The sequence below is a fragment of the Fusarium poae genome, chromosome 3, assembly GCF_019609905.1.
Source record: "Fusarium poae strain DAOMC 252244 chromosome 3, whole genome shotgun sequence".
Lineage (NCBI taxonomy): Eukaryota > Fungi > Ascomycota > Sordariomycetes > Hypocreales > Nectriaceae > Fusarium > Fusarium poae.
In genome coordinates this window covers 5,639,045-5,665,009 of record NC_058401.1, presented here as the reverse complement: position 1 = coordinate 5,665,009, position 25,965 = coordinate 5,639,045, and the positions used below count along the sequence as shown (strand labels likewise).

The following is a 25,965-nucleotide window of genomic DNA, read 5'->3' as shown; positions in this document are numbered from 1 at the left end:
CCACGAAGATAGGTCCAGGCCACCTCCACTACTAAAGTTGCGAGCATGAGCCACTAAAGGGGGGTACGCTACAGTGGCCCTGTCAGCTTCGATAAAGCTCCATAGCCCGGCCCAGGCTGCCCCTAACTCTAAACTTCCGCCTGATTACCGTTCGCGGTAGCGTGGCTTCAATGGCTAACAATTTATTTTTGCCCAGCTTAGTCACCTTCTTCCATCCTATAACCAGGTCCTAAGGTACTAATCTTAGTACTAAGGTAGAGGTTGAACATCTACATATCGTCAAATACCTAGTACCAAATCGCCTTACACGAATATATTGGTCTGTTTGATAGTAGAGGAAATATCATTTGACAAAATTCCGGAACGAAGATTTCCTACTCAAACCCAACCTAAAATGGTGAAAAAGGTTGTGTTGGTTGCCCTGAGAGAAAATCTAACGAGAGATAGGCATTGCCAAATCTACGTCGACTCTTTATCGAGTCACGTACAGACGATGAAGAGCGAGACGTATCAAGGAAAGCGGTACGTTCATCTGGTATGGTTTCTAATGTGTATTCTAACGGAGGCTGACTAGTTTTACAACGCTGTTCTCTTTATGGGATCAATCGCAGTTTTCAGTCTCATTGCCCAAAAATTGAACGCCGGGAAATGATGAACCCATATCAAATTCCTTCGTACACTTGGAGTGAGGCGTCATTGTTTACATTGATCGGAATACCTGAGCAGATAGCGTAGCTCTAATCGTCGGCTTCTTCTACATCTTCTCCTTGTGCCTTTGCCTCGTCGTTGTTCTCTTTCTTCGAAGCAGCCTTGGCTTCTTGCTTGCGCCAAAGATCAGCCAAAAAGTCGTTTGTGCTTGCCTCTTCCAGACTTTTATCCTCTCTCTTCTTCATAAATCTTGGGAACCTCAAACTCAACCCTCTCTCTTCACTCACAAGCCCGATCGCAGCAGTGTAGGTTGGGCTCAGCGTAATATCTGCAAACGCCATTTCCCATACTTCCTGTGGCTCAAACCAAATATCGGGCCTTGGACCCGAATATTCCACAAAACTGGGCTGGGTAGTTCTCGTATTCTTGGGCTCGCCACTCTCTTCGCCATCGTCATAGAATTGCCGATTGACCTTGTAGAAGCTATCCGTGAACCCAGACATGCACTTACACACAGCCTCCAAAGACCCTGTCTCCTCATTGCGACAAGCCATAAGCATAGGCGACCACCATTTCGCCTTGCGTCCCTGTCCGTGCCAGGCAGCAACAGGTATGAGGTCAAGTGTGTCAAAACTTGAGTTGTAGTCTTTCTTGACCTTGAGCCAGGAGTCAAGTCGCTTATCTGGCTCATACGTCGCCAGTAAGGGTTTGCGTCTTGTTTTCACTTTTTCTCCATTCTCACCCTTTTTGCCCTTTGACTTCCCTTTTCCTTTCGATTTTGGTCTTGGTGTCAATGTTCTGTCAGATCCTTCTGGTCCCTCTCCTTCGCCCTCTCCCAAATATGGCACTGAAGGCAAATTGTCAAGGATTTTCACCATGATCCCTTCGCACTTGAGATCTGTGGCAGCTTTAAAGAACTCAAGGACCGACTCCGAATCTGCAGATGTAGCATCAAGGCTATTGACCCAGGTAAAATGGTGCGGTATCTCCTTGAATAGCGATCGTAGAAGTTCCCGTCTCTCTCGAAATGGTCGATCTAGCAGTGGCTGTCCGTTTAGGTACATCAAATCGAACGAGAACATGCAGACATCCACCGTAATAGCTCCTATATCAACATCTTTTCTCGCTCGATTTGTGAGTGTCTGGAAATTTTTGAGTTCTCCAGTTTCGCGATCAACGGCCACAACTTCACCTTCCATAATGAAACTATCAACACCCTCTCCACGTATCTTCGGAATCAACTCAACCAAGTCAGGATATTTATCTGTCATGACTTCCAAATGCCGAGAGAAGATGCTGACCTTCCCGCTCTCGTCACAGTGTATTTGGGCTCTCTGGCCGTCGTATTTGAATTCGCAGGCAAAGTCTCTTCCTTGTAGTTTTGTGAGCATCTCAGATAGGTCCCTCGTAATGCTTCCAAGCATTGGACGTAGAGGAATATGGAGAGCAAGGCCGCATCGTATTAGTAGTTCCTCGGAAATGCCAATCTCAAGAAGTACCGGGACAAGATCGTTATAGTTTGGACGTCTTGCAAAGCAAGCCTTGACTATCTCCTCAGCCCGACCCCAAATTTCGGCCAGATCTTCTTTCTTGAGTTTGGCTAGATCGGTCACCGACTTTAGAGGAAACTCGGATCCCGGTGGACGCGAGAGCAAGAAGGCTCGTGATAACGCGATCAGCATTGTTGTCTTGACAGCACCGATTCGAAGCTGCTTGATATTAGATAATAGCCGATTGCTGCAGCGATGGTTATGCTTACATGTTGACAAAGAGTTCGCACAACAAACCTGCTCTCCTCCCCACCACGGGCGTCTTGAAGAAGGCGATCGACTATTCTTTGCTTGGTATCTGCACTGCCCTGTCCTTGACTACTGGCAATCTTTACCAAAGACTCGTACACAGACTTGATTGTGAGGGGCTTTGGTTTCCTGAGAGTGAAGCTTTGCTTCTTCTTGACCTCGAAGGCTACATCTCCAGCATCGCCGTATTTGTCATAAATGGCTTTTAGGGCCCGGTTATCCAGCCCACAGGCGTTCCGCAACGCTTTAGATATCGCCGAACCTCCCAACCCCAGTTCCATTGAGACATAGGGAGGTGAGATATCATTGGTTGCTAACCAGACCTATTCAAGTCAGAGGAGTAGATTAAATGACGGATAAGAACATACCGCTGGTAAAAGACTTGTTGGGTCACCCTCGATGAGAACTCTCAAGCAGTTTACAAGTGTGTCTACGATTTTGATTCGACTTGTGGTACCGTTGATGAGAATGAAACAGCGAGTGAGCAATGCATATGATGCATTGCCTCCTTCAGAGACCCAATGTTCCTTTAATTGATCCACATATTCGGCTGGGTCGAAAGTCAGGGGTGACTCATCGAAAGGTATCATAGTCGTTGCTATATCTTCGGCCATGCCCGCAGCTTGAAGGCTAAGGGTGGGCTTTGCCTTGTTGTCCGGATTGGGCTTGTTCAAAGTCATTGGGAGAGAAATGGATGGTTTAGACTTGGTTGATGTTGGACTTGGGCTTTCATCTCTGGATATTGACACATTGTGCTTATTCGGAAGTTGTAGAGTCTGTTCCTGAAGCGCGGCGTGTGGAGTGTTGGCGACCTCTTGATCCCATTCTGCCTGGAGTTTCCTAGCCAATTCTTCATCGGTCATTTCCGCCGGTACATCATTTGATGTGCCATTGTCTTCTTCTAGCTTTGGTTTCTTGCTAGACTCTGCTCCATTCTGTTTTTGCTTTGAGAAGAAATACTCAAGACCTCTAGCTGGTGCTGTTGAGTTGGTGCCGTTATTGAGCTTCCGTTTCTTGGTTGGGCTGGGCATGACGGAAACAATCTCTATTGTTTATTTTTCCATCCATTAATTTTGAGAATTTCTTGGTCAAAATGGCAGATATTGACTGTCAATTAGCAGGTTGTAAACACCAAGTACCTACGCATATTCACGTCCATCATTACAGGTAACTTATCAATCTAACACGCGGCGCATCGATGACGACGTTTGGCGCGAAGCCACGTGATGATAGCTGAGCTCCCAAAAGGCAGGAACCAGCCCGCTACTCGACGCTAAACCTGTTTTGGCACGCACAGCACAGCACAAGCGATTCATCTCACACAACGTCGAAATATTTGCTCTGCCCCACCATCGCGAACCTCCCCCCGACATCCCCCTCATTACGACCCCTCCCCTCTATATACCACCACCATGAACGGAGAAGACCCGCCGGAGAGAACTCAGGAGATCTCGTCCATCATCAACGGACTTGAGCGATATAACCCCGAGGCTGTCGGCGCTCTCGAGACCTACCTCCAGGACCAATGCGAGCAGAAGTTCACTGACTGCAATGCCAACCGAACACTACTGAAGCTGTGAGTGTGCTGCTTTTTTTCAACTGTTCTTTATAATCAGGGTTCTATATGATGACCGTTTGTCAACGTTTCCTATTACCTGACTAGTGCCGGCGGGTTGTTCTCAACTTGGCCGCACCTGAAGTCAACTATTAGTGTGTCTGAAATGCCTAATGTCCCGATTGATTTTGTCTTTGTCTTCACCCTCTCGACTTGAGACTAACCCTCTTGCAGGTACCAACTCAACCCTGACCGTATCAAGGATGAAGTCATTACCAACGTCCTGGTCAAGACCATGACCCAGTTCCCCTCCGCGCAGTTCTCTCTCGCTCTGCACCTCATCAACCCCTCCTCTGCTGTCACTGGCGACCTCGGCGAAGCCATCACCAAGCTCCGATCCCTCAATGGTCAACTTGAGGGTGCTCAGTACTCCCGCTTCTGGGCCGACCTCGACGACGACATGGTTGCCGATTTGATTGCCGACATTCCCGACTTTGAGGAGGTTGTCCGTCACCGCATCGCCCTTCTTGTTTCGCAGGCTTTCCGTGAGATCCAGATCGGCCACCTCGAGTCATGGCTCGGCCTCAATGAGGACGCTACTAAGAAGTTTGTCACTGAGGTCTGCGGCTGGACTGTTGATGCCGAAGGCAACGTCAAGGTTCCCTCAAACCCCGACAACGAAGCCAAGAAGGCTGAGATCCGTGAGGACGTCAACGTCGAGCAGTTCTCCAGGGTGCTCCGACGGTCATGGGAGGACACTGTTTAGGCTTTTTCAGAGTTTTAGCGGTTCAAAAGGGATTTCTCGCGCACTTCCCCCCATACAATGGGATTCGGACATGACGACCCATGATGTGGAAAGGTTAGGAAGGGCTCGCATGGTAGCATGGCGGGGCATTACAAAAATCTAGGCGTTTAATCGGACATGTCATTCCAGAGCAATCCAAGGATCTGTGCATAGAACTTGGCGATTTGTTGATATATCGTATTTGTCTCACGTGTACCACGAAATTAAGTGACAGCTGTTCACAGTACTTTTGATGTCCCGCTATATTTTTGATCCAATGTGCCCAAATTTGTCTAGTTGCCTTTAGACAGTTCTTCCCATTGTACTCCAGCCCATTCTTCCTCATATCCAACCTGACCAATTGGCGTTCCTCTGGGAGAGCAATCCTTTTCGCACACGCCAACAATAATAGTACCCCACTCCATGCCCTCCAAGCTCAGGTCGTCGGCCTCAAGCTCCGCAATGGCATTTGGCGTCAACTGCACCTCAAACACTCTTCTGGCTGTGCAGTTAGGGCACCGAGGAATAGCGCCCTTGTTAATAGCTACACCAACAGCGTCTTTCTTTGAGTACAGTAGGGGAGTACCTGCAAACTCATATCGAATAACTTGATCGGGATTCTGCGCCAGGCGATCGGCGAACTTCTGGAATGTGGCATCCATAGACGACTCGAAAGCTTCACGGTCGATCATCGAAGGCTCCGCAGCGTCAGCGGCTTCCATGCGGGCATTGGCAGGAACATTCGTGGTTGTGGGATCCAGAGTCTCGAAGTCGGCATCGGCGAGGTACAGAGTGGGGTAAGGTTGTACCTGAGCGTCCTCCGCAGGCCAGGGCTCAGAGGGCGAAGGTGGTGTCACCGGGGTATCTTTGATGTTCAGAGATTCGGCAAAGCTCTTTGTGAGTGAGGCGCCTTCTGTCTCAGGAGGAGTAGTTTTGGCTGGCTCTGGAGAAACAGGCTTGGTCGGTTCAGGTTGTGAGTTGGAAGAAGAGAAGGGGTTGGCAGACCCAGAGCTGAAGGGGTTGCTGGAGGTGCTGAAAGGGTTGGCATTGCTGGAGAAGGGGTTTGCGTTGGAGGCACTTCCCAAGCCCTTTGAACCAAATAATGTGTCGCCCAGTCCAGGGCCGTCATTCTTGAGCTTCTCTTCCTCTACCTTTTTTTCCTCCTTTGGTTTGTCCTCCTTCCATACTCGTACACTTCTCAATGCACGAATGCTGCCCTCTTTGCGCCGACAGGTCTGTCGCCTGCACGCAAAGACAAAAAGTCGTCGCTCATGCTCAGGAAATCGCTCGGGAAGTTCGCCGTTGAGTTGAAGGATCAATGCCATGAAGTCCTTGCAGACTTTGCATCGTGCGTAGGCTGCGCTGGGAGCGTTGTTATCTAACCAGTCCTGACCCCATTGTTAGTAACCATGAGTTTATCAAGTGCGGGACAGGTCAAAGATTTACAGGACGGCCACCGAGTTTGCTAATAGTGTCTTCGTCTGCTTCTTTGGAAGCATATCCGAGAAGGACATTAGTCTCCTCAAACTCGCCATCGGAAGAATCAGAATCGTAGGAAGCCATATTGCTGATATTGATGGGGTTGATTGCTCTATGATGATGGTGGGGTAAATATTTTTTTTCTCTTTCACAGACTCGGACAATGCGGGGCTTAGCGTCACTAACAGAAGCCCAACTACGACTAACCTAACGTTGATGGATTCATAGATTATTATTAATATATCACAATGGTGTTTTTTGAGCCGCAGCGCGAAATCGTAATATTGTCTATTACGTCCCAGAGTCTTTTATCTAGCCTCATTTTAACGTGGTATCTCCTACATGTGATCATTAGGTCCATCCATGCCAGGCCCAGGGCCACCTGCTCTGCCCATCTGCCGAGCCTTCAACAGCTCGTCACATAGGAGCAAGTTAGATGCAATGCTTGAGCTAGAGGCAATGCAATTTCGTAGAACTCGGTAAGAATCGAAGATACCCTCCAGCTCAGGGTCCATGGGCTCACCGGTCTCGAGGTTGAGACCAACGACGTTGCCGTCAGCGTACTCGTCTTGGAGATCCGCGACTACTATGAATTAGCTACTGATATATTGGATTAGGAGAGAAGAACTTACGAGCATCCTGAATGTCAAGGCCAGCGTTGGCAGCCAGGGTCTTGGGAATAATGAGAAGAGCATCAGCGAAAGCCTCAACACCCCACTTGGCCTTACCCTTGACAGTCTTGCTAAAGGCATCGCTCTTGAGGTGAGAAGCACAAGCAACTTGGAAGGCACCAGCTCCAGGAACAACAGACTTGTCGACGATCATGTTGTAGACACTTCGAAGACCGTCTCGGACGGCATCTGTGACCTGGGCAATAGTGTGGGCATTGGGTCCCTTGATCATAAGAGTAACTGACTTGGGGTCCTTGACCTCCTCCACGAAGGTGTACTTCTCCTCTCCCAGAGTCTGCTCGTAGACTAGGCCAGCGTAACCCAGAACCTCCTCGGACAAGTCATCGACACTGTTCTGAGCAACACCACCACAAACAAGCTGAAGTCGCTCCATGTTTCTGCGCTTGGCTCGTCGGAGAGCGAGAATGTTGTTCTTGGCAAGGACGTCAAGAGAAAGGGGGTCGATACCCTTCTGGTTGATGACGACGAAGTTCTTTGTTCCATCGTTACCGCAGAGCTCCTTCTTGAGATCAACGATCTTCTTGAGCTTGGCATCGACAAAACGACGCTCACTCTCAACAAGCTTATCGCGCTGCTCGGCGCTGGAGTAAAAGAAGCTGGAGTTAATCTCGGTCTTCTCATACTCCAGACTGACGTTCAAGGTGAGGATGTAACAGTTCTCGAGTCGCTTAGGCATATCGGGGTGGCGAGCACCGTGATCGAGGGCCAATCCGCGGATCAAGCGAGTGTCGGCAGCTGTTCGGTGCTGCATCTTCATAATCTCAACCATGTGTAGATCGGGCTTTGCGGGCTCCTGGTAAATAGCAAGAACGGCATCGACAATATCGGGAGTAAGCTTCTGAGCCAGGGTGGCGTTGAGCTTGGTGGTGAGCGAAGTACGGGCGACACTGAGAAGGAGTTCTCGGTCAACCTCCTTAGCGAGCTTGAAAGAGTCGAGGAACTGCAACGTTTAGTCGGAATACCAAATCATTGGGGCGAGGAATTCACCTTAAGAGCCTCGACCTTGGCAACCTCAAAACCATCAGTGATGATCCGAGGGTGCAAACCTTCCGAGATATAACGGTCTGCCTGCTTAAGAAGCTCGCCGACCAGCATAACCACTGAGGTGGTTCCATCACCGCAAATATCGTCCTGGGCGGTCGCTGCGCGGGCAATCATAACAGCGGTAGGGTTTTGTATTTGCATCTCACGGAGGAGAACGTTTCCATCCTTGGTCAACTTGATCTAAGGGTATCGGTCAGTTTAGGGGTCGTCGAGGGGCATTTTGGTAGGTGACCGTACCTGACCCGCACCGTCAACAAGCCTGATAAATAGTTAGTTTTGAGCGAAAACGTTCAACCTGAGAAAGGAACTTACATCTTAATGGTGCCTCTAGGGCCCAAGTTGGACTTGAGAACATCCTGTAGACCTTCACCAGCACTGATATTGACCTTGAGAGCTTCGCCCCTCCTCTGCGACAACGGGGTTAGCAGGCTGCGAGGCCACTTGTCTGCGGGGGGGTATTATTTCGACGTACTCGGGACTCGGCCTTTGGGTTGAGAAGTTGTGCAGCCGACATGATTGTAGACCTCTGCTGTTGGCACGATGGCTAGATTCGAGATCGAGAAAATCGAGGCTATGAAGAAGCGGTGCTGGTGTTGAAGGTTTCGCGATTTCGTAATCGCACAAGCTTGCACCAGCTGGTCAACAGGCAATAGCGGACAGGCTAGGCTGGGACATTTTTTCTGCCCCTCATGCCCTCCCAGGGGTGAAGGCGGTGTGGGTCAGCCAGTCGGTGTACGAGGTGAATTTATAGAGGGGCTCGGTGAGAGGGCCTACTATCAGATGCTGTCCGAGCTGTACATAATTCGAAGCCTACCTTAGTAGGTAGTAGATATGTCTGATCTTAGTAGGTAACCACACATGCAAGCGCTTTATTACTCTTGTATTTACACTTAATTCTTATTCATTTACTTTATATCTACCAAGGTAGCTATCAACTACGACATAAGTAGGTAAATGTGTACTCCAGCACCAAATAGGTCTACTTCTTCAATACTGATACAAGCATCACCTCAATTCCATCCACTCATTTGCACTCAGCACGATGCTTCTTCCAATCCCTCTTTTGGCAATCTCCACAACAATATTTGACTTTTTGGCAACGTGAACACTTCTTGAGCGTTACCCCTTCTTCATTGTCTGACTTTCCGCAACTTCTACATCGCTCGACTCTAGTGACTCGACTTCCTTGAGGAAGCTCGGCCGGATTGATGACTTGCTCGTTGCACGGGACTGCGTAGGTTGGGCTGATTGCGATCCGAACAGCGTTAGGTGCTGCATTGGCCCACTCGGGCAGTGAAACAAAATTTCTAGGTAGACAACCGTTTCCGCATGAGCACAAGACTTGCTCGCCATCTTTAGTGCTCAGTGGTATCGTGGCTCCTTTCCTCCTGTACTCGCATTTCTTGCCGTGAGACCACGTTCGACATCGCTCTACCATTGATGGGAGTGCCTTCTTCCAGAGATCGAGTTCCGCATCATCAACGGCGACGCTGCCACACTCAAGTTCCCGAAGCATGAGAAGAAAGGATTCCATCCGACCAGATGAGACAAGATCCATCGTGAATGGAATGACAGCCGCATCAAGAACTACAGACGCTGCGTCGCCATCAAGCCTGATGGCCGATACGAAAACCAGCATATGAATGCCGCCTCGTCCAGGGTGGTTGATGGCGAACAGGCCTGTTTGGCCACCCTGTAAGCCGGAAGCAATCATGAACATGGTGAAGATGGATTCCTTGAAGTTAACCGCTGGATCATGCGAGATGCCGCTTTCGTCACGCACGTTACGTAGGTGCTTCTCTCGGGATGAAAACATCAGTGATGTTAAGGTTACCATCCACCGGTTCCTGTCCTCATTCTCTAAATCGAGAACTGGGAGATTATCGAGATTGAGATGCGGCATGTTCAGACTTGCCGGTACGCCCGATGAAGAGATTACCGAGGGATAAAGGAATTTCAATAATTCCGTAGAATCAGCTGGTTTTGCCAGTGGTGCTATCAACTCGATGTAACCCGATGTTCGAGCAACTCGCGACTTGATTCCATCCTTGGTGATGGGCACAGGAAATTTGAGAGGGCAAATAAGCTTGTCTTCGCCAAATACAATATCAACAATGAAGGGGCTCTGTTGACGAAACTCAATTGGAACCTTGTTCTTGAGAAAGCCCCTTCCTTTCTTCGAGGTTATGTCCAAATGGCCTGTGATAGTGGTTATGGTAGACTCAGATGGCGGTATATCTAGTAAAATCCTTGTCGTCTTATCATCCTGGCCCTCGTTCAATGTCTTGTCGAGAGCCTTGACAGCTGCACACAGGACAGGATAGCCGTCTTGACCAGGCAGGTGCTTTGTTATGAATACGCTTGATCTGTCGTCGATTCGCGTCTCAAAGACAGTCATGGTCATTCCAAGGATAGATCCAAAGATGACTGAGTTTTGTCCTGTTGGTGGAACACATAGACCTATCAGCGCCGACTTTGGTTCATTCTGTAAAGTTGATGTAGGAACGTAAAAAGATGCAACAAGGGGCGAGTCTCCGTCCCAACCAGCCCGGTCTCTTTCGATAGTGACCTGGAATTCATCATCGTCTGGCATTTTCTTTGTTTCGACATTACCAAAAGCAATCTGGATATCGCCAAACATGTTTTGCCATGCTTCTGTCGCATTATGGCTGGACCGCACTGATCCAACTAGTGGTGGCGATACCTTGCTGTAAGCCTTTTCCTTGTGTTTGTACAATCGAGCAACAGCGTTCCGAGGAATCACTATTGTAACAGCCACTACTGGTGGGAGGGACTTCCAGCGATTAAAACCTCCATTTTCCGGGATAGATCTGCTCTCCTGTATGATCCAAGGTTCCGTGTTGACACCGTGTAGATGAAGCTGGAGACAAAAGTCCTGCATACCATTACTAGCCAGCAGAAAGCGATGCTCTTGAGCAATAGAGTCGATCAACGCTGAGCACATGGTTGGCCATTCCGTCGCGACTCGTGTCATGACTAGTTTGAGCATAGCAGCGAAGCTTGCGCGATTGAAATGCCCGTAAGAGTATGACCTGTGATCCATACTTTGGGCTTTGGTAATGTTCTCAGCTTCAAACATGTAGTCGTAGAGGGGAGAAAGCAATTTGATCAGTTGCTTGGATTCAATGTGTAGCTTCCCGTGACTGGCCTGATCTGAAAACCGAGTGTTCCGCTTCCAAGCCAATCGAGTACGTGTCTGCGTCTCTCCTTTCTTTCGGTTCATAAGCCCAATCAATATTTCGTCCACATGAGACTCGACCTTAGCGTTGGTCCAGTACTGCACAGGGCTAAACCCGAGCAGTAACGAAATGGTGGGTGCATGACCGCAGAGGAGTTTATCAAGGCCATTATCCTTGGAATTTCCAGATTTGAGGAGCAGCTCTGTAAACAACGAGGCCCATGGCTCATCTTTAAGGAGGGGCCCTACTGCAACGAGAATATTAAGGGCTCCGATGTGGTCACAAAGATTCGAGGTATCGATCATATCGAACGATGAAGGCCCTGTACCACCCTTGCCATATTCCTTCAGGTCCAAAACTAGCGATCGTGAGTCCCAGGTCCTTCGGTAAAGATTGGCCGGTTTCCCTGTTGCTTGGGCTGTTTGGAAGCTGTGACAAAGAGTCAACGCATCTGCAACGGCAAATCGGATCAAGATGTTCTTTTTCAACGACTTGAAAGCAGCAATCCACTCATTGAACTGACTTTTGGCGGCAGCCGAGGCGGGAAAATCTTGTTTTGGGCCCTTAGGCTCTAGAGGAGATCCTTCCAGGAGAGCAGCATAGGCAGTAGCCAGGTGAAAGCCCATTATAGGGTCACTGCCGTAATGAAGGAGGCTGTTATCGGAGAGGAGACTAACGAGGAGTGGATTTGGTGACTTGTCCGTGGCCTGTCGTGGCGTGACTGTGCCTTCTTTCCAGTACTCTCGGGACACTTCTATAAGCTCTACGCCTGCCTGCAGAGATAGAGGTGCTGCAGAACGCATGGCCGAGATATTGGCGCCTCTTTCACCAATCATCTCATCGTGATGGTCCTTGGAGGGCTTCACATTTTGCTGGAATGTCTCCATATAATCTCCCGACTGGCATTTGGCTGCTGCATTTTTTATGATCATCCAGACACGTCGAACATCCGACAGACTGTCAGCATCGCAAAATTTTATAGAGTTCGCAAAGTTGCTGGTGTTCCATTCAGCAAGGGACTTGGATGCCGTGAGCAGCTTCGTGGCGGTTTGTAGCACAGCAGCAGCAGTCTCCTCATCAACATAAAAGTGGTAGTAGACATTCCAGAGTTGCTCATTGCTGAGCTTACAGTCCTCGTCAAGGAGGAAAATAAGAAAGAAAGCATTGCGAGCTAGATCTTGTTAGCGGGTTTTGGAGCGTATTGCTGCAGGATAATTAGCCTACCAATGATGCTCTCTGCAATATCACAGCAGGTAATGTCAATCTTTCTCTGGGCTACTTCAGTCAGCTACTGGATGAATGAGAGGCCAGCCACGTGAGAACTCACGAAGTCCTTTCTCGAGATATGTTGTGTAAAGAACATTGCGCAAGTCACCACATCCTAGTGACAGAATATCTACGTCTTGGCCGTGAGGAACGGATCGAGTCAGGCTGGTTGCTGGGGTATTTCCCGCAGCGTAGAGAAAGCCGGTTTTTACGGCGATGGTAGGCGTTAACATGGTCAGCCGGGGTTGAGGAGGCAGTCCTATAGCTAATTGCCAGTGATTATGATAACGATGTCGAAGGGAAAGGAGATTGAATGAAAGTGGTGGAGGGGAATTTTAGTTCGTATTGGGAACCTAGCTTGAGCCAAGCTGTGATCGATAGGTGGCTGCGAGTGAGTGGAGAATAAACGGTACCTGTGAGACGCTGGGATTTTGACAATGAACGTTGGCATATGAAACATCGGCAATTGATGGATGTAAAAACGTAAATTGTAGCTAAGATGTACATAGCAAAAAGTTATATTTAAATAACCTGTTAAGGGATGTACGGCATATACAACAGTCATACCAACCTCGACCTCTTAACAGCACTTATACATCTACTCTCAGTCAAAGTATGCACAATTAGACAAAATTCAATACATTTCACACCAAAAGAAACAGTAATAGTCGTCAATGAATACCCCATTGGTGTACCCTAAGCAAAAGCCTCAACCCCAAACTCCATCCAGGCGGTCCGAAAGGGGTGTATGACACCCAACCGCGTTGAGACCTTTGCTTTCTAACAATCTCCAATTCCCAAACCCCCATAAAAAAGCTCCATATCCATTCGCCTTTGCCACTGTTTGGCCCCAAAAACAAAATCCCGATGCTGATGTTGAGGAAAAACCTCAAGTATAAAAAGTCCAAACCCCATGCCTTTTCGTGGCCTCCTCGACCCCGTCCGTATCGTGTTATACATAACAAGACATGACTTGCGGTTATGCGTACATATGCACCGATGCATAGTTGCGTAAGCGTGAGCGTCGTGAATAAATAAAAAGAGAAACAATAATGAATAATAATGGAAATGCCACGCTGATATTTGCTTGCTTGCTTGAAAACAAAGGCGCAAGATGGCATATGTTATCCAAAGTGAAGAATAAACAAAAATAAAGCACGCCGACACTGATTAGGTTACGAAAAGGCTTTTTTTCCCGTTTGAGCAAAAAACAAAAGAATGATAAAATCAATGCGTGGAGCGCAAACTAGTTGCTGCCAAAGAAGACGTCGTTATCGTTATTGGCGAACATACTGCTTTCGAATTCATCATCCTCAAACTTGCCCATGGAGAGCATGTGGGAATCGCGGTCCAGTTGAATAAGGCCATTGTCGCCACCAAACTGCAGCAAAAGGTCATCTGCGCTGCTCATTCCCAGGGGGAGGGTAGCAGCCATTGTCGCCGAGGTGACATAGGTGGATGTACCCGGGATGGCGGTCAGGTCGTCGGCGTTTATCGAGTTGTTTTGTTCAACCTCGAAATAATGGGTGCCAGGGGGGGACGACGATTGTGACAGCTCAGGGGGGGTGTTGTATTGGCTCGCGGCGCTCGCAGCGCTCTTGGCTGGAGATGTGACGTGCATGGGAGTACCGTCCATGATAGCTTCAGGGGAAACGTAAGAGTGAACGCTGACGGCGGATGGCGAGGAGGCATACTCCTGGAGAGCTGCAGCAGTGAGGCCGGTCATGGGTGCTGAGGAGACGGTGGCAAGGTTCTGACTTTGTGGAGGCATTCCCATGTCCATCATGTCGTCAAGCATGAACTGATCTGGTGAGGTAACAGCTGAGCTGTCCGAGCATGCAGAAAAAGACGACATTGAGCTGATAGACATGTTCTTCTTGCGGGTTCTAGCCGACTTGTCCATGCGGGTCTCGATATCAGGGCGGCTCTTTTTGGGAGGTCTACCTCGCTTAACAACCTTGCGTACAACATTATCGAAAGCGCCAATACACATGCCTCGCTGACGGTGTCGAGTGAGAGCGTCGTGGCGAGCGAAGCTGTTCCCGCACTCACAGGGATAAGGCTTGATTCCAGTGTGAATCTTGGCGTGTCGTTTAAGGTCGTGCTGCCTGACGAAGCACTTCTTGCATGTGGGGCATTGGTACTGGCGGTCGTTCAGGTGAGTCTGGACATGCGACTTGATGTTCTCCTTGCGGCCGAACTTCTTGCCACAGTCCTCGTATGTGCATGTCCACTTGCCATCTCCTGCATCAGGGCCGCTGATGAACTGAGCGATCTCATCCTGGGTCACACCGGTCTCTGTCTTGGTCTCCTCAATGTTGATGCTGGCAATGCTGGCGGCGCTAGCGATGCTTGCAACAGATTCTGTTCGGCGGTGAGGGGAGTGACGACGGGAAGGTGTTTGTGAGGGCGTGCCAGAGATGGATTGAGCGCCCATGGGGTAAGGTCTGAGATCGATAAAGTTTGACATGTGGGGTGTGTTGGGGGTGATATCGAGACCGCCGATTTCTTGACGGCCGAAGCCGTTCTCAATCTTCATGAACTCGTTGTTGAAGTTATTCATGTTCATGTAGTCAGGAGTCGGCATTGGCAGTGCGTGGAAGGATGACTCGGAAGCAGAGTCTGCTTGGCCTTGGCTAGACATGTCCTGCTCAGAGTGTTGTCTGATGTCCTGGAAGATAGTCTGGACCCTTCGGTTTCCCCCACGATTCCTGACGGGCTTAATGGTCTCTTCCATAGACTCATCGTAGTCATCAGAGAAACGATTTGGCACTGGTTCGTCCTTGACCAATCGGTCTTGGGAAGTCTCGGTGGGTGTAGGGGGAAAGTAGCCTTTCTCCAGGTTAGTCGTGGCGGCCAGTGGCATCGTCCAGTTGAAGAACTGACTTTGTGTGTTGTGGCCCTGGTTCTGGTTCTGGCTTGGGGGAGTCGCTGGTCTTGCTGAGTCCAAGTTTTCGAACTTGTTGACACGGTCCAAGATGCCGCCGCTTATCCTCCGCGAGGTCCTCCTTGTGCTGGAGGTGTCACCTTCAGATGCCCAGCCCTGGGCGGAGGACCCCTCGGAAGGAAAGGTCATAAAGGATGGTGTCGAAAGAGCACTGTCATTGTTAAAAATATCAAATTCCTTACCTCCCGACAAGTTGTCGCCGTAAGCTTGTTGGCCTTTGCTCATCATCACGTTGAAGTCTGTGTTGTAAGTATCAAAGGGAATTGAGTTTGGGTCAAAGCAGGACGGGTCGAATCGCTGTGTCTGAGGAGTTCCGTGGGGTGACATCAGATAGTTGTCGCTTGCACTCGATGCCAAGTTGGCGTAAGGGTTCTGTGTGCCCGGGCGTGCTTGTATGCGTTGCTGCTGCGCTTCTCGCAGTACGTTATGCTGCGGGTAATGCGATAATCCTGTGTTGTTAGTATTTGTACCTACCATCTGGTTATGCCTTGTTGGTGTTGTTGTAGTTGCTGTAATGTGTTGTCTTCGAACATCGAGACTGAGGCCGCGTCGGTGTGCGGTTTGTCTTTGTGTAGTTGGCAGATTGGGGATCTTAGCACCTTCAAAAGCAGTCGGTGTCGAGTTTTGACGCCGATGCTGCTTTTGCCGAGCATGAAGTCCTCCTGATGGGTTGGACTGCATTTTGTCGCAAGAAGAGTCCGGAATTGAATTGTCGTCGGTCGTTCAGTTGTCGATTGGAACCTATTGGTCCGAAACTAGAGCCATGGATAAGTCAATTGGCCTACCTAGGTACCTAGGCAATGATGACTTATCTACTTACCTCACGCAGCGCAAGCACAGAGCGCCGGGCTACCGGAATAGTTCTTTTGATTCCAGTCGGAGTCGACTTTTTGCGTTATAAGTTATAGTGTAATTACGTCTCTTTTTTAAGACGAAGGGTTTGATGATATGCGATGCGCGATGCGATGAGTTGTAATAAGAATTGATGCGATTGATACAATTGATGCGCAAACAGATTGTTTGTTCTGTATCAGTATGTATGGAGTATGCAGCTTAGGTTGGTGCTAGATACGAGAAGAGTAGTGGGTAGCTTGCATCTTTGGGGTAGGCACTCCAGATCTACTTGGGCAGATGTACAATCATGTAAACATATTCTGATCACCTGGGGCAACGAGTGCCACCAAATCCAGATTCACAATAGGCTCAGCCCACTTCCTCTCATCCTGGTACATCTTGGGTAGCTTAGCGGCTAAGTTGGTTAGTCGATCGGACCAAGACCCAGCTTCTGAGACGTGACCTGGACGACGACCGTCCGTCTTACACCATGTTATCCTCGGTATCTGTCTGACATTGAGCTATTTTCAAGCTATCATCAGTGAGAGGAGAGTGCTCTCCCTCCCTCTCCCTCTCTCTCTCCTTCTCCTCTTTTTTACGCCAACTTGGATACTTTCCTAATTCGATAAGCCTCTCAAGCCATTAACTTCAACGATAGATACCTACCTACCTGTCTACAGTCTCAACACTCAACACTAGGTACCAAGAAAGCAAAAGGTAAGCAATTCAGTATACCAACATGCTCATCGGGAATAGCATCATATCTGTACTTATTCCCTGTTGCTACCATAACAACCTGCGTATAGCAGCACATGTCTCAATTTTAGCAACAAGGGAAGCCATGGGGGAGGGAAAAAAACAATCCTTGCAGCCGATGCAATGACGTCTTGTTTCAGGATCAACACAGTTCTAAAGCTAAGCCGTCTCAGCTAAACCTGGCCAGGCCGAAGCCATGTGTACGTCTTTCCATACCAGGCGAATTTGGCCCATTGGACAGTGATAAACGCCCAAAGGCTTACAACGGGCTTTTGCATTCCAGCCAAACAATTGACAGAGATTTGCTGTGTCATAATCACCAATCCCATCGCCCAATCTGCAATTTGTTGCCTAGGTTCCCCTAGTCCATGACTGTACATTCTACCATTCAGCTCTTTAAGGTTGGTTGAGGCGTTCGTCAGCAAACATAAATGCACTTGGCGTTTCTATTGTAACTTGAGCTCATTTGTATATGTGTTCAGTTAGAATCTTTATAACAACTCAATTGAACTCACGAAGGCCTAATTGGCCTCCTAAGTCTTAGGCAATAAAAATACGTAGTCTTAAGAACTATGGTCTAAGCGCCATAAGCTGACCGAATAATTTCGTCTCTTATGCTTCCAGTCGTCAATTTTCCTGATACCTTGAGGGCATAGCTATCACAACAAGTAGGTAATCGTAAATAGGCTAGATGATTTGCAAACTTTCTTTCACAATTGAGTTTATCGTTTGTTGGTTGTTGATAAAAACACTTACATTTTACTTGAACTCCCTTTATCATCAGGCCTTGCTTTTTTAATTCAATCACCCGTCCCAAACTTTCTGTCCACACAAGAGGCACGCACACCTTATAATAGTTGAGATCGAGACAACAAACAAAATATTTAGCTGCTTAGGTATCAAATGAGGAATGCCGTATATGGCAACTTGCGTCACCGGAGCTAAAGGAGATATTTATACTATAAAGGCTTTTTTTAAGCCGAGTTCAGTTTCATCATCGGTTACCACATTAATGCACATTACCCTGCATCTACTTTCTTATTATCTAATGTTTCTTCCCAACATCTTACACAACGGTTTACTATTCGAACACTCATCGTAAACTTCGTATCCTGATAAGATAAATTCCTAAGTCAGTAAGATTCAACATTATTAACGCTACGTATGCACAGCAAAACGAAGGCGCCAACGTCGGTCGGGCGATTTAACGGTCCAGGACAAGTGCGTATGGATTCCTCATCGACAAAAGTATGCATTATGTCTGTATATTCTATATATAGTCGACTGCGGTATAGGGGACACTGTCAATTAATCAAATATGGTCCCATAAGGCTTAACAGTGTCGGGTCGCTGCTCCAACTTACTGCGACTGCCCCTGTTCTGTTTGCGATATGCCGTTACATAACCGGGCAGTTGAGAAAGAAATTGAGAACTTGCAAGCTATGCCTTAGGTAAGGTGTTAAGAAAGTTAGCCACTTATATTAGTAGTCTAGATAGAAGCTTAGGAGACGAAATTATTAAGCCAATTTATATTATTTAGACTATACTTCTTAGACTCAACTTTTCCGTTGCCTACTATTGTAGTAGCTAGCTCCTTGATTCTATCCTTGATACTTTTATTTTCTATACGATTGTCTTGGTTCCGGATTTGACAAGCATGATACTTCCGCTTCATATTTAGTAGCACAAAAGGAGTGTACGGTGCGATATCCCCTGGCAGGCACCCATCTGCCTAAATACCCTATGGGAATATGAGCTGGATTGACGGGACAGGGCGTATTTTTTCTGTAAGTCTGTCTACTAAGTCAGAGAGAGAATGGGTTGTCAGCCGTGCAGGGGGAGTTTTCGAGCTTCTCCTTGCCTAGGTATTGTGAATATCTCAGGGAGAAGAGAGTAACTGAGGTGGCCCAAGAGCTCATAACTACCTACCTAGGTATCTGTATCAACTACAATATTTCCCTCTTTGTGCTGATGGGATCACTATGTTATTTCGAGGCATGGCTAGTACCTACCTACCTACCTACCTAGGTAGTAGTAGGTAAGAGGTAGGTTACGAAAGAATAAACAGCCAAGAAGTACAGTCTCAATAGCACAAAGTGACCTACTAATTCCGCCCCTTATGCTTCCGGCGGCTAATTTTGTTGACAGCCCGTGGGCAGGAGATGGCAACTTTCAGTCTGTTAGGAAGTTGGCAACTGCTGAGCAGTGCCTTCCTCTAGGTAGGTACTAATCATATAGCGCCGCCCGCCTTCCATTCACATGATACAGAGAAATAGAAAATAACTCGAGCAACCTTCGTAGGTACTAACCTTAGCACATGTAAGACCAATCCGTAATGTGCCTTCCTTCTCATCTTCTTACTGCCAACAGCCAACAACTCGATCACCAAGCCTGCATCTTTCCGGTCTTGTCATTCCGCTGCTGCCCACAAACGCGATGAAAGACGGCATAATCAAATTTGAGGGATGCGATGCGCCCGAGAGAGAACGTGATTCTCTCTACTTTGGGACATTTCTCCTTCGACTTAACCGCGCAGCCGATGCAACTGGCGGAGGCAGTATCCCCTACAGTGGATATCAGCGCGCCTTGCAACTTTATGGAAACGAGAACGCCTTCGATTTGAGTCATGCGCAGAGGCGTAATCTTCTGGATTGCAAGAACCTGGAGATGAACCGATCGATTGCTCGAAAGGCCGGCTACGACCCTGACGCAGGCAGAAGTGCGCCATGGGCAGGAGTGTACTTCTCCGGCAGACATATCCTCACATACCCCGGTCCCATCAATACTCCCTTTGAGCAATCTGGTCAAAGCCAGTCTACAGCAGCTTGCGAGACCCCCATGGTGGAAGAGGATCTCACGACATTCCCTGGTTGTGGAACAACCGTGGTTCTCGCACGCACCACTGAAGATCAGCTTGTGAAGCTACATGAAGACCAGCTTGCGAAGCTGCATGATCTCATCACCGGCTCGCCCATCAAGCCACACTCTACCTTATATGCTGGGCTTCCTCTTCTACCCAGCACGGACAACAATGACCATGAACTCCACGAGCACCACGGGGACCACAAGGACAACAAGCCGATCACTCTTCGAGGTATGAGTGGAAGCCGTGTACCAACAGCCAACAAGTTTGCAAGCACTTGCGTTGGCGGCATGGAAATGGCTGTCGTTGTCACCGAATTGCTTGAACGCGTTGTCAATGAAGACTTCAACAATGAATGGAAAAAGACCATTACGGAGACACTCGATTATATCGGAGGGTCGGAAAATATGTACGCTTTCCTTGATGTCATGTACAAGCAGTTCCCCAAGAAGGTAGAAGCTTCCCCAGCCTCTACTATTGGCTGCCGTCTACGTGGCTCAAATTGAAGTGAAGGAGGCAGGTCGAGAACCTTGAGAAGCAACTGGGAGGCATAGCCGGTAGGGATGAAGGCGGTATAGAAATCGAGGAGGGATGTATGCATAATAGCACGGGCCCATGATGTGCAGACAGTTCGGGTTACGATGGATCCTCCCGATGAACTATAAGCAAGATACGATATTATGCGGGTCATGAATGGGATGGGGATGCATATCATATAGTAGTTTAGATCCCTGAAAAGAATGTTATATCAAATTCGAGAGTTCGTGTTGGTCTTTGAGGGGAGAGTGCGCTCTGTAAAAGTTGTCTGATCAAGCGGTGAAACGGTTTCCAACGACATGTGATTGGTCCACATCCACTACAGAGTCAAAACCCACTAAAAGAGTTACCACAACAACCTTGAAAGTCCAGGGGGCCAAGAGGACGTACCAACCATCCTTGGAGCTCAAAGAGTCACTCACCTTAAACACTGTCACCCGATTTCCTCCAGCCGCAGAATATCTCGCCCACTGCGATTGGCTGATCCTCGATTTTCCAAGGTTCTCTCCTACCAGGGCAGAAACTCACCTTTTATTGCATCTTCCTGACGCCGACCCTCTTTTGCCTACAGCGAAACAGAATAGCAATAGTCCTTTGGGCTGCGACGATAAACCGGACCGACTCCTCTTGTCTCGTCCTCGTTCCATCTGCCGCCATGTCAGGACATTCTCACAACACTCACAGAAGCACGCCCAACAAGGGCCGTGGTGCAGTTCCGTTTGCCAACAGTCCCAGCGGCGGCGGCGGTAGTTCTAATATTCCTCGTCCTGTCCTTGAGCCCACACCGCCTACCGAGACTGGATCTACTTTCAGCGCGAGTCGCCAGAAGCAGAGCAAACGTGATGAGGTTCGTCATGATATACCTCTCCCCGCTATCTTGGATGCGATATATATCTCGAGAAGCTTCGAATTGCGTATCAAGGTTGCTAACCTTTGGCACAGGCTATCCGAAAGAAGCTCGAAAATGACCTCTCCAAGAAGAAGCACCTCACAAGTCGAGCTCGCCACTCTCGCAAAGCTCCCCCCGGCACTGTCCTTGCTCTGAAGCCCAGCCAGGCCCTCCAGATCAAGCCTGGCACTACTGTTTCTGAGGCAGCCCAGTTGATGGCAGCAAAGCGAGAGGATTGTGTCCTAGTTACCGACGATGACGACCGAATTGCTGGTATTTTCACCGCCAAGGATCTTGCGTTCCGTGTTGTAGGAGCTGGAGCCAAGGCCTCCGCTGTCACTATCGCCGAAATCATGACCAAGAACCCTCTTTGCGCTCGAACCGACACCAGCGCCACCGATGCCTTGGATCTCATGGTTCGAAAGGGTTTCCGCCACTTACCAGTTATGGACGAGAACCAGGATATTTCTGGTGTGCTAGATATTACCAAGTGTTTTTACGATGCCATGGAAAAGCTCGAGCGTGCCTACTCTTCTTCTCGAAAGCTCTACGATGCTCTTGAGGGTGTTCAGTCTGAGTTGGGCTCTACACAGCCTCAGCAGATCATCCAGTACGTCGAAGCTCTGCGCAGCAAGATGTCCGGACCTACTTTGGAAACTGTGCTCAACGGTGTTCCCCCCACCACCGTTAGTGTGCGAACCTCGGTTAAAGAGGCTGCTCAGCTCATGAAGGAGAACCGCACAACTGCTGTCCTGGTTCAGGATCAAGGTGCTATTACGGGTATTTTCACCAGCAAGGATGTCGTTCTTCGAGTCATTGCCCCTGGCCTAGACCCCGCCAACTGCAGTGTCGTGCGTGTCATGACCCCTCACCCCGACTTTGCGCCCATGGACATGACCCTCCAGGCCGCCCTTCGCAAGATGCATGGTAAGATACCCGAATTATTCCATGAGACGCCGCTAACAACTTCCAAGATGGCCACTACCTTAACCTGCCTGTTATGAATGATGGCGGCGAGATCGTTGGTATGGTTGATGTTCTCAAACTCACATATGCCACTCTCGACCAGATCAACGCCATGTCCAACAACAACGACGAAGGTCCTGCCTGGAACAAGTTCTGGCTTTCCCTCGACGCCGAGACCGAGTCCATGATGTCAGGAGAGGGCAGCCAAGCTCAACACACCAACCTTGGTTCTCGTCTTACATCCCCCGATATGGTCCGTGACCGTCTCAACGACACTGTCGCCCCAGGCGATTCGGCCTCTCATGTTGGCATGGAATCGCCTCCCCGCTCCATTCTCCCTGATGTTCTTGAGCATCAACTCCCTGAAGAACTCCCCTTCCCCTTCAAGTTCAAAGCTCCCTCCGGTCGAGTACACCGTATGAAGATCGTCGCTACAGACGGCATCGAAGCCTTTGTTGAAGCCATCGCCTCTAAACTTGGTGCTGAGGCAGACAACATTGGTGGAGTGCCTCATGTGGAAGACGGAAAGATTGTCGGTGCTGGTTTTGCCCTGAGCTTCTTGGACGATGAGGGAGATTCCATCTCAATCACCGCCGATCATGATTTGCTCGAGGCTGTCATCCTTGCTCGCCAAGCGCATCACGACAAGGTTGATCTCTTCGTGCACGATCCCGAGAAGCCTCCCGTCTCTGCAGCCGACCCAAGACATCCTACTACACCCTCCGTTTCCACCGGGGCTGGTCTCCGTGAGCGCCGTAAGTGGTGGCCCGAGGAGGAGGAGGAAGAGGACGACGATGATTCTGAGGATGAGCATCCCGCACGGAGACGTAAGAGCCGTGCGACGCATACACATGCACATGCACATGAGGAGCAAATTATCGCCGGTGTGCCCAATGAACTGATACTCCCTGGCGCGATTGTAACATTGGCGGTTGCTATCGTAGGTGTCTTTACCATTGCAAGGCTTACCAGCCGGTAAAGTTACCATTGACTTTCTCCTCATAACGACATGATGAAGACGAGGCGCTGTTTAGTTGTAGATACACAGAAAGAGAAAGAAGTGCTTTATAGTAGAAACTACCCTTACCCTTTGCAGGATTAATTGAATTTTCTTTGTTAAAAAATTTCCATCGACTTGCTGCCTGCATTGTTGTGAAATGATAGTTTAAGCTGAATCGTAAGATTGATGTTAGTCGGGCCGGAACATCTGTGCATCCGGGACTATCCGCCATAGCCAAATTTTGGCTACCGTCGAACGACCGTCACGACAGTCGAGCAATCCGCAAGTCGTCGCCATGATCCTGAGGAACGCCCCCGTGCGGCATTGTGAGTCAATTGAGGTGCTACCATTAGGAATATGTTGCTGACAGAGCCAGGCCGCCACACAATGGCGTCTCCCATCTCCAGATCCATCCTCAGGCGAATGTCCACCCAGGTCACCCCCAAGACTGAGGCTGCATCCGAGGCGAAGGAGTGGACGACTTCTCAGGCCACTTCCACTCCTCCTAAGATTGTTTCAGCGGCACGAAAGAAGCAGCGAATTGTACAGGACGGCATTATATCCCTCAGGACCAACTCTGCGCACGAGCATAGGGTTTCAGCATGGACAACACCCAACAAGAACTCGAACTCTGCGACTCCGGCGACGCCTGCTCAGCAGTACAGGGAATGGCAGCGTATTCAGGCCAACACACGAAGTCTTGGTTCGAAACTTGTGAAACGATATATCCCCACCGAGCTTGTCAACAACCCACCAGGACCTGAGGATGTCACTCTGGAGCTGTTGCTGGCTTCTCAAACGCATATTGGGCACAAGACTTCGCTATGGAACCCTGCTAACTCTCGCTACATTTATGGTGTACGTCAGGGTGTGCACATGATCTCTCTCGAGACAACTGCGGCACATCTTCGACGTGCGGCTCGTGTGGTAGAGGAGGTTGCTTACAAGGCTGGTCTGATTCTGTTTGTTGGAAACCGCAAGGGCCAAATGGAGATTGTTACTCAGGCTGCCGAGATGGCTGGTGCTTGTCACTTGTTCACCAAATGGACTCCTGGTGGCATCACCAACCGAGATGTCATCTTGAAGATGGCTGGTACAAAGGTTGTGGACCACAAAGACGTGGAGCTTCCTGGGTTTGAGAACTACAGAGGTTCGGCTCGACCATTGATGCCCGATCTGGTTGTTTGCCTGAACCCTCTTGAGAACTACACTCTTTTGTACGAGTGCGGTCTCAAGAGTATTCCCACCATTGGTGTCATTGACACCAACGCTGACCCATCATGGGTAACTTACACCATTCCTGCCAATGACGACAGGTAAGAATCACTGGAAACCCCGTAACTTTTATATATACTGACTTATGCGTAGTCTACGAGCTATGGCTGTCGTTGGTGGTGTTCTAGGCCGAGCTGGTCAACGTGGTTATCAACGACGAATGGCAGATGCTAAGAAAGACAAGTCTACTTGGCAAAACCCCACTGATATTGTCCAACACATGAACCGTGAGAGGAAGGTGGCTATTGCTGAACGCAAGAACGTTATGGGTCAAATGCAGCACAACCTGGAGGGTTTCAATGAGGAAGAGCAGAAGATTCTACGGGAACAGTTTTACGGAGAGGAGCCCGAGGTCACCGAAACCGACCTGATTAAAGTGATGGCAGAGACCGCCTCGGTAGAAGATAAGCCTACTGCTGCTGGCTCGACGTCAGGCTCCAGGTTAGCCATAATTGAGGAGGAGCTATCAGTTCTCAAGGCCGCCGCCGAGGGTATTGAGGCCGAGGCACACTCTGCTACCAATCCTGCTCCAGCTTCCTCTGAGCAGCCTGTTATCTCCGAGGTGGTCGTCGAAGCCCAAGTTGAGACTCAGACTGCCGAGTCATCACCTGACTCAAGGTTGGCGAGCATTGAAGAGCAGTTATCAAGCCTTCAGGCTGTAGCTGAGGCCATCGAGGCCGAGGCGCAATCCGCTACTAAGCCTGTAGAGTCAGTCCCTGCTGCGCCCGAAGAGCCTATCGTCTCCCATGTAGTTGTCGAGGCCCAGGCCGAAGCTCAGGTCGAAAGTCAGATCGAGACTCAACCTGTTGAATCAACAAGCAACTCGAGGTTGACAAGCATTGAGGAACAATTATCGGGATTGAAGGATGCAGCGGAGGCTATTGAGGCCCACATCAAAAGCGGCAAGCAATAGAAAAGCTGTGTACAATATTGAAGCTGTATAATAGCCCACGGGAGAAATAGATTAAGGGAGCGATGTAAGCTGATATGACAATATAACATACTATGCATTTGCTTGTACTTGGGCCGATTGCGGCGTTGTCTCCGGATAAATGATCGCCCCATTTTTAATCATTAGGTACTTTGACTGTTGCTTCCTTTTCTCCAGCTCCTAATGCCTGCCCCGCCTTCATGTAAATTTGGGGTGCGCCTTAGACCTGGACAAGCCCCAGTCCCAGTTCTGTTCTACCCTGCGCATTTCCCCTCATCATCAAAGAACATTTCAGCACAGTCACGACGAATTCCACAGCAAAACAGGCCTAACACTACACTGGACTGCACTACGCCGGCCTGCATTGCGGAGCACTTGATACTGCCGTATTTACTGGGGCTAACTGCTGCACATACAGCAAATACAGGTGCCCGCAGGTGCTGCCAGTTCTCGGTGGAGGTCTCCAGACAGCCGGGGCAAATCCAGGCTACAGGTTCAGT

The 25,965-nt window shown here is 49.1% G+C and overlaps 9 protein-coding genes across 9 annotated transcripts; 4 read left to right on the top strand and 5 right to left on the bottom strand.

The window, feature by feature from the left end:
* Positions 1-737: 737 nt before the first annotated feature.
* On the bottom strand, positions 738-3,478 carry FPOAC1_009309 (uncharacterized protein; the record flags this gene model as incomplete). The annotated part of the gene is made up of 3 exons (XM_044853736.1): positions 738-2,357; positions 2,408-2,770; positions 2,816-3,478. The coding sequence occupies 3 exons, from the start codon at positions 3,476-3,478 to the stop codon at positions 738-740; spliced, it is 2,646 nt and encodes an 881-aa protein (XP_044706406.1).
* Positions 3,479-3,859: 381 nt separating this feature from the next.
* On the top strand, positions 3,860-4,768 carry FPOAC1_009308 (uncharacterized protein; the record flags this gene model as incomplete). Its single annotated transcript, XM_044853735.1, has 2 exons — positions 3,860-4,023; positions 4,237-4,768. 2 exons carry the CDS (start codon positions 3,860-3,862, stop codon positions 4,766-4,768), a joined length of 696 nt encoding a protein of 231 aa, XP_044706405.1.
* Positions 4,769-5,079: 311 nt separating this feature from the next.
* FPOAC1_009307 (uncharacterized protein) lies at positions 5,080-6,349 on the bottom strand (the record flags this gene model as incomplete). Its single annotated transcript, XM_044853734.1, has 2 exons — positions 5,080-6,174; positions 6,233-6,349. 2 exons carry the CDS (start codon positions 6,347-6,349, stop codon positions 5,080-5,082), a joined length of 1,212 nt encoding a protein of 403 aa, XP_044706404.1.
* Positions 6,350-6,603: 254 nt separating this feature from the next.
* On the bottom strand, positions 6,604-8,515 carry CCT6 (T-complex protein 1 subunit zeta; the record flags this gene model as incomplete). Its single annotated transcript, XM_044853733.1, has 6 exons — positions 6,604-6,848; positions 6,898-7,897; positions 7,945-8,181; positions 8,239-8,260; positions 8,314-8,408; positions 8,474-8,515. 6 exons carry the CDS (start codon positions 8,513-8,515, stop codon positions 6,604-6,606), a joined length of 1,641 nt encoding a protein of 546 aa, XP_044706403.1.
* Positions 8,516-9,025: 510 nt separating this feature from the next.
* Positions 9,026-12,700, bottom strand: FPOAC1_009305 (uncharacterized protein; the record flags this gene model as incomplete). The annotated part of the gene is made up of 3 exons (XM_044853732.1): positions 9,026-12,372; positions 12,426-12,476; positions 12,529-12,700. The coding sequence occupies 3 exons, from the start codon at positions 12,698-12,700 to the stop codon at positions 9,026-9,028; spliced, it is 3,570 nt and encodes a 1,189-aa protein (XP_044706402.1).
* Positions 12,701-13,713: 1,013 nt separating this feature from the next.
* Positions 13,714-16,095, bottom strand: FPOAC1_009304 (uncharacterized protein; the record flags this gene model as incomplete). Its single annotated transcript, XM_044853731.1, has 2 exons — positions 13,714-15,299; positions 15,354-16,095. The coding sequence occupies 2 exons, from the start codon at positions 16,093-16,095 to the stop codon at positions 13,714-13,716; spliced, it is 2,328 nt and encodes a 775-aa protein (XP_044706401.1).
* A 3,345-nt stretch (positions 16,096-19,440) lies between these two features.
* On the top strand, positions 19,441-20,373 carry FPOAC1_009303 (uncharacterized protein; the record flags this gene model as incomplete). Its single annotated transcript, XM_044853730.1, has 1 exon — positions 19,441-20,373. One exon carries the CDS (start codon positions 19,441-19,443, stop codon positions 20,371-20,373), a length of 933 nt encoding a protein of 310 aa, XP_044706400.1.
* A 686-nt stretch (positions 20,374-21,059) lies between these two features.
* On the top strand, positions 21,060-23,238 carry FPOAC1_009302 (uncharacterized protein; the record flags this gene model as incomplete). The annotated part of the gene is made up of 3 exons (XM_044853729.1): positions 21,060-21,251; positions 21,347-22,220; positions 22,268-23,238. The coding sequence occupies 3 exons, from the start codon at positions 21,060-21,062 to the stop codon at positions 23,236-23,238; spliced, it is 2,037 nt and encodes a 678-aa protein (XP_044706399.1).
* A 316-nt stretch (positions 23,239-23,554) lies between these two features.
* On the top strand, positions 23,555-25,447 carry FPOAC1_009301 (uncharacterized protein; the record flags this gene model as incomplete). Its single annotated transcript, XM_044853728.1, has 3 exons — positions 23,555-23,585; positions 23,636-24,575; positions 24,628-25,447. 3 exons carry the CDS (start codon positions 23,555-23,557, stop codon positions 25,445-25,447), a joined length of 1,791 nt encoding a protein of 596 aa, XP_044706398.1.
* Positions 25,448-25,965: the final 518 nt, after the last annotated feature.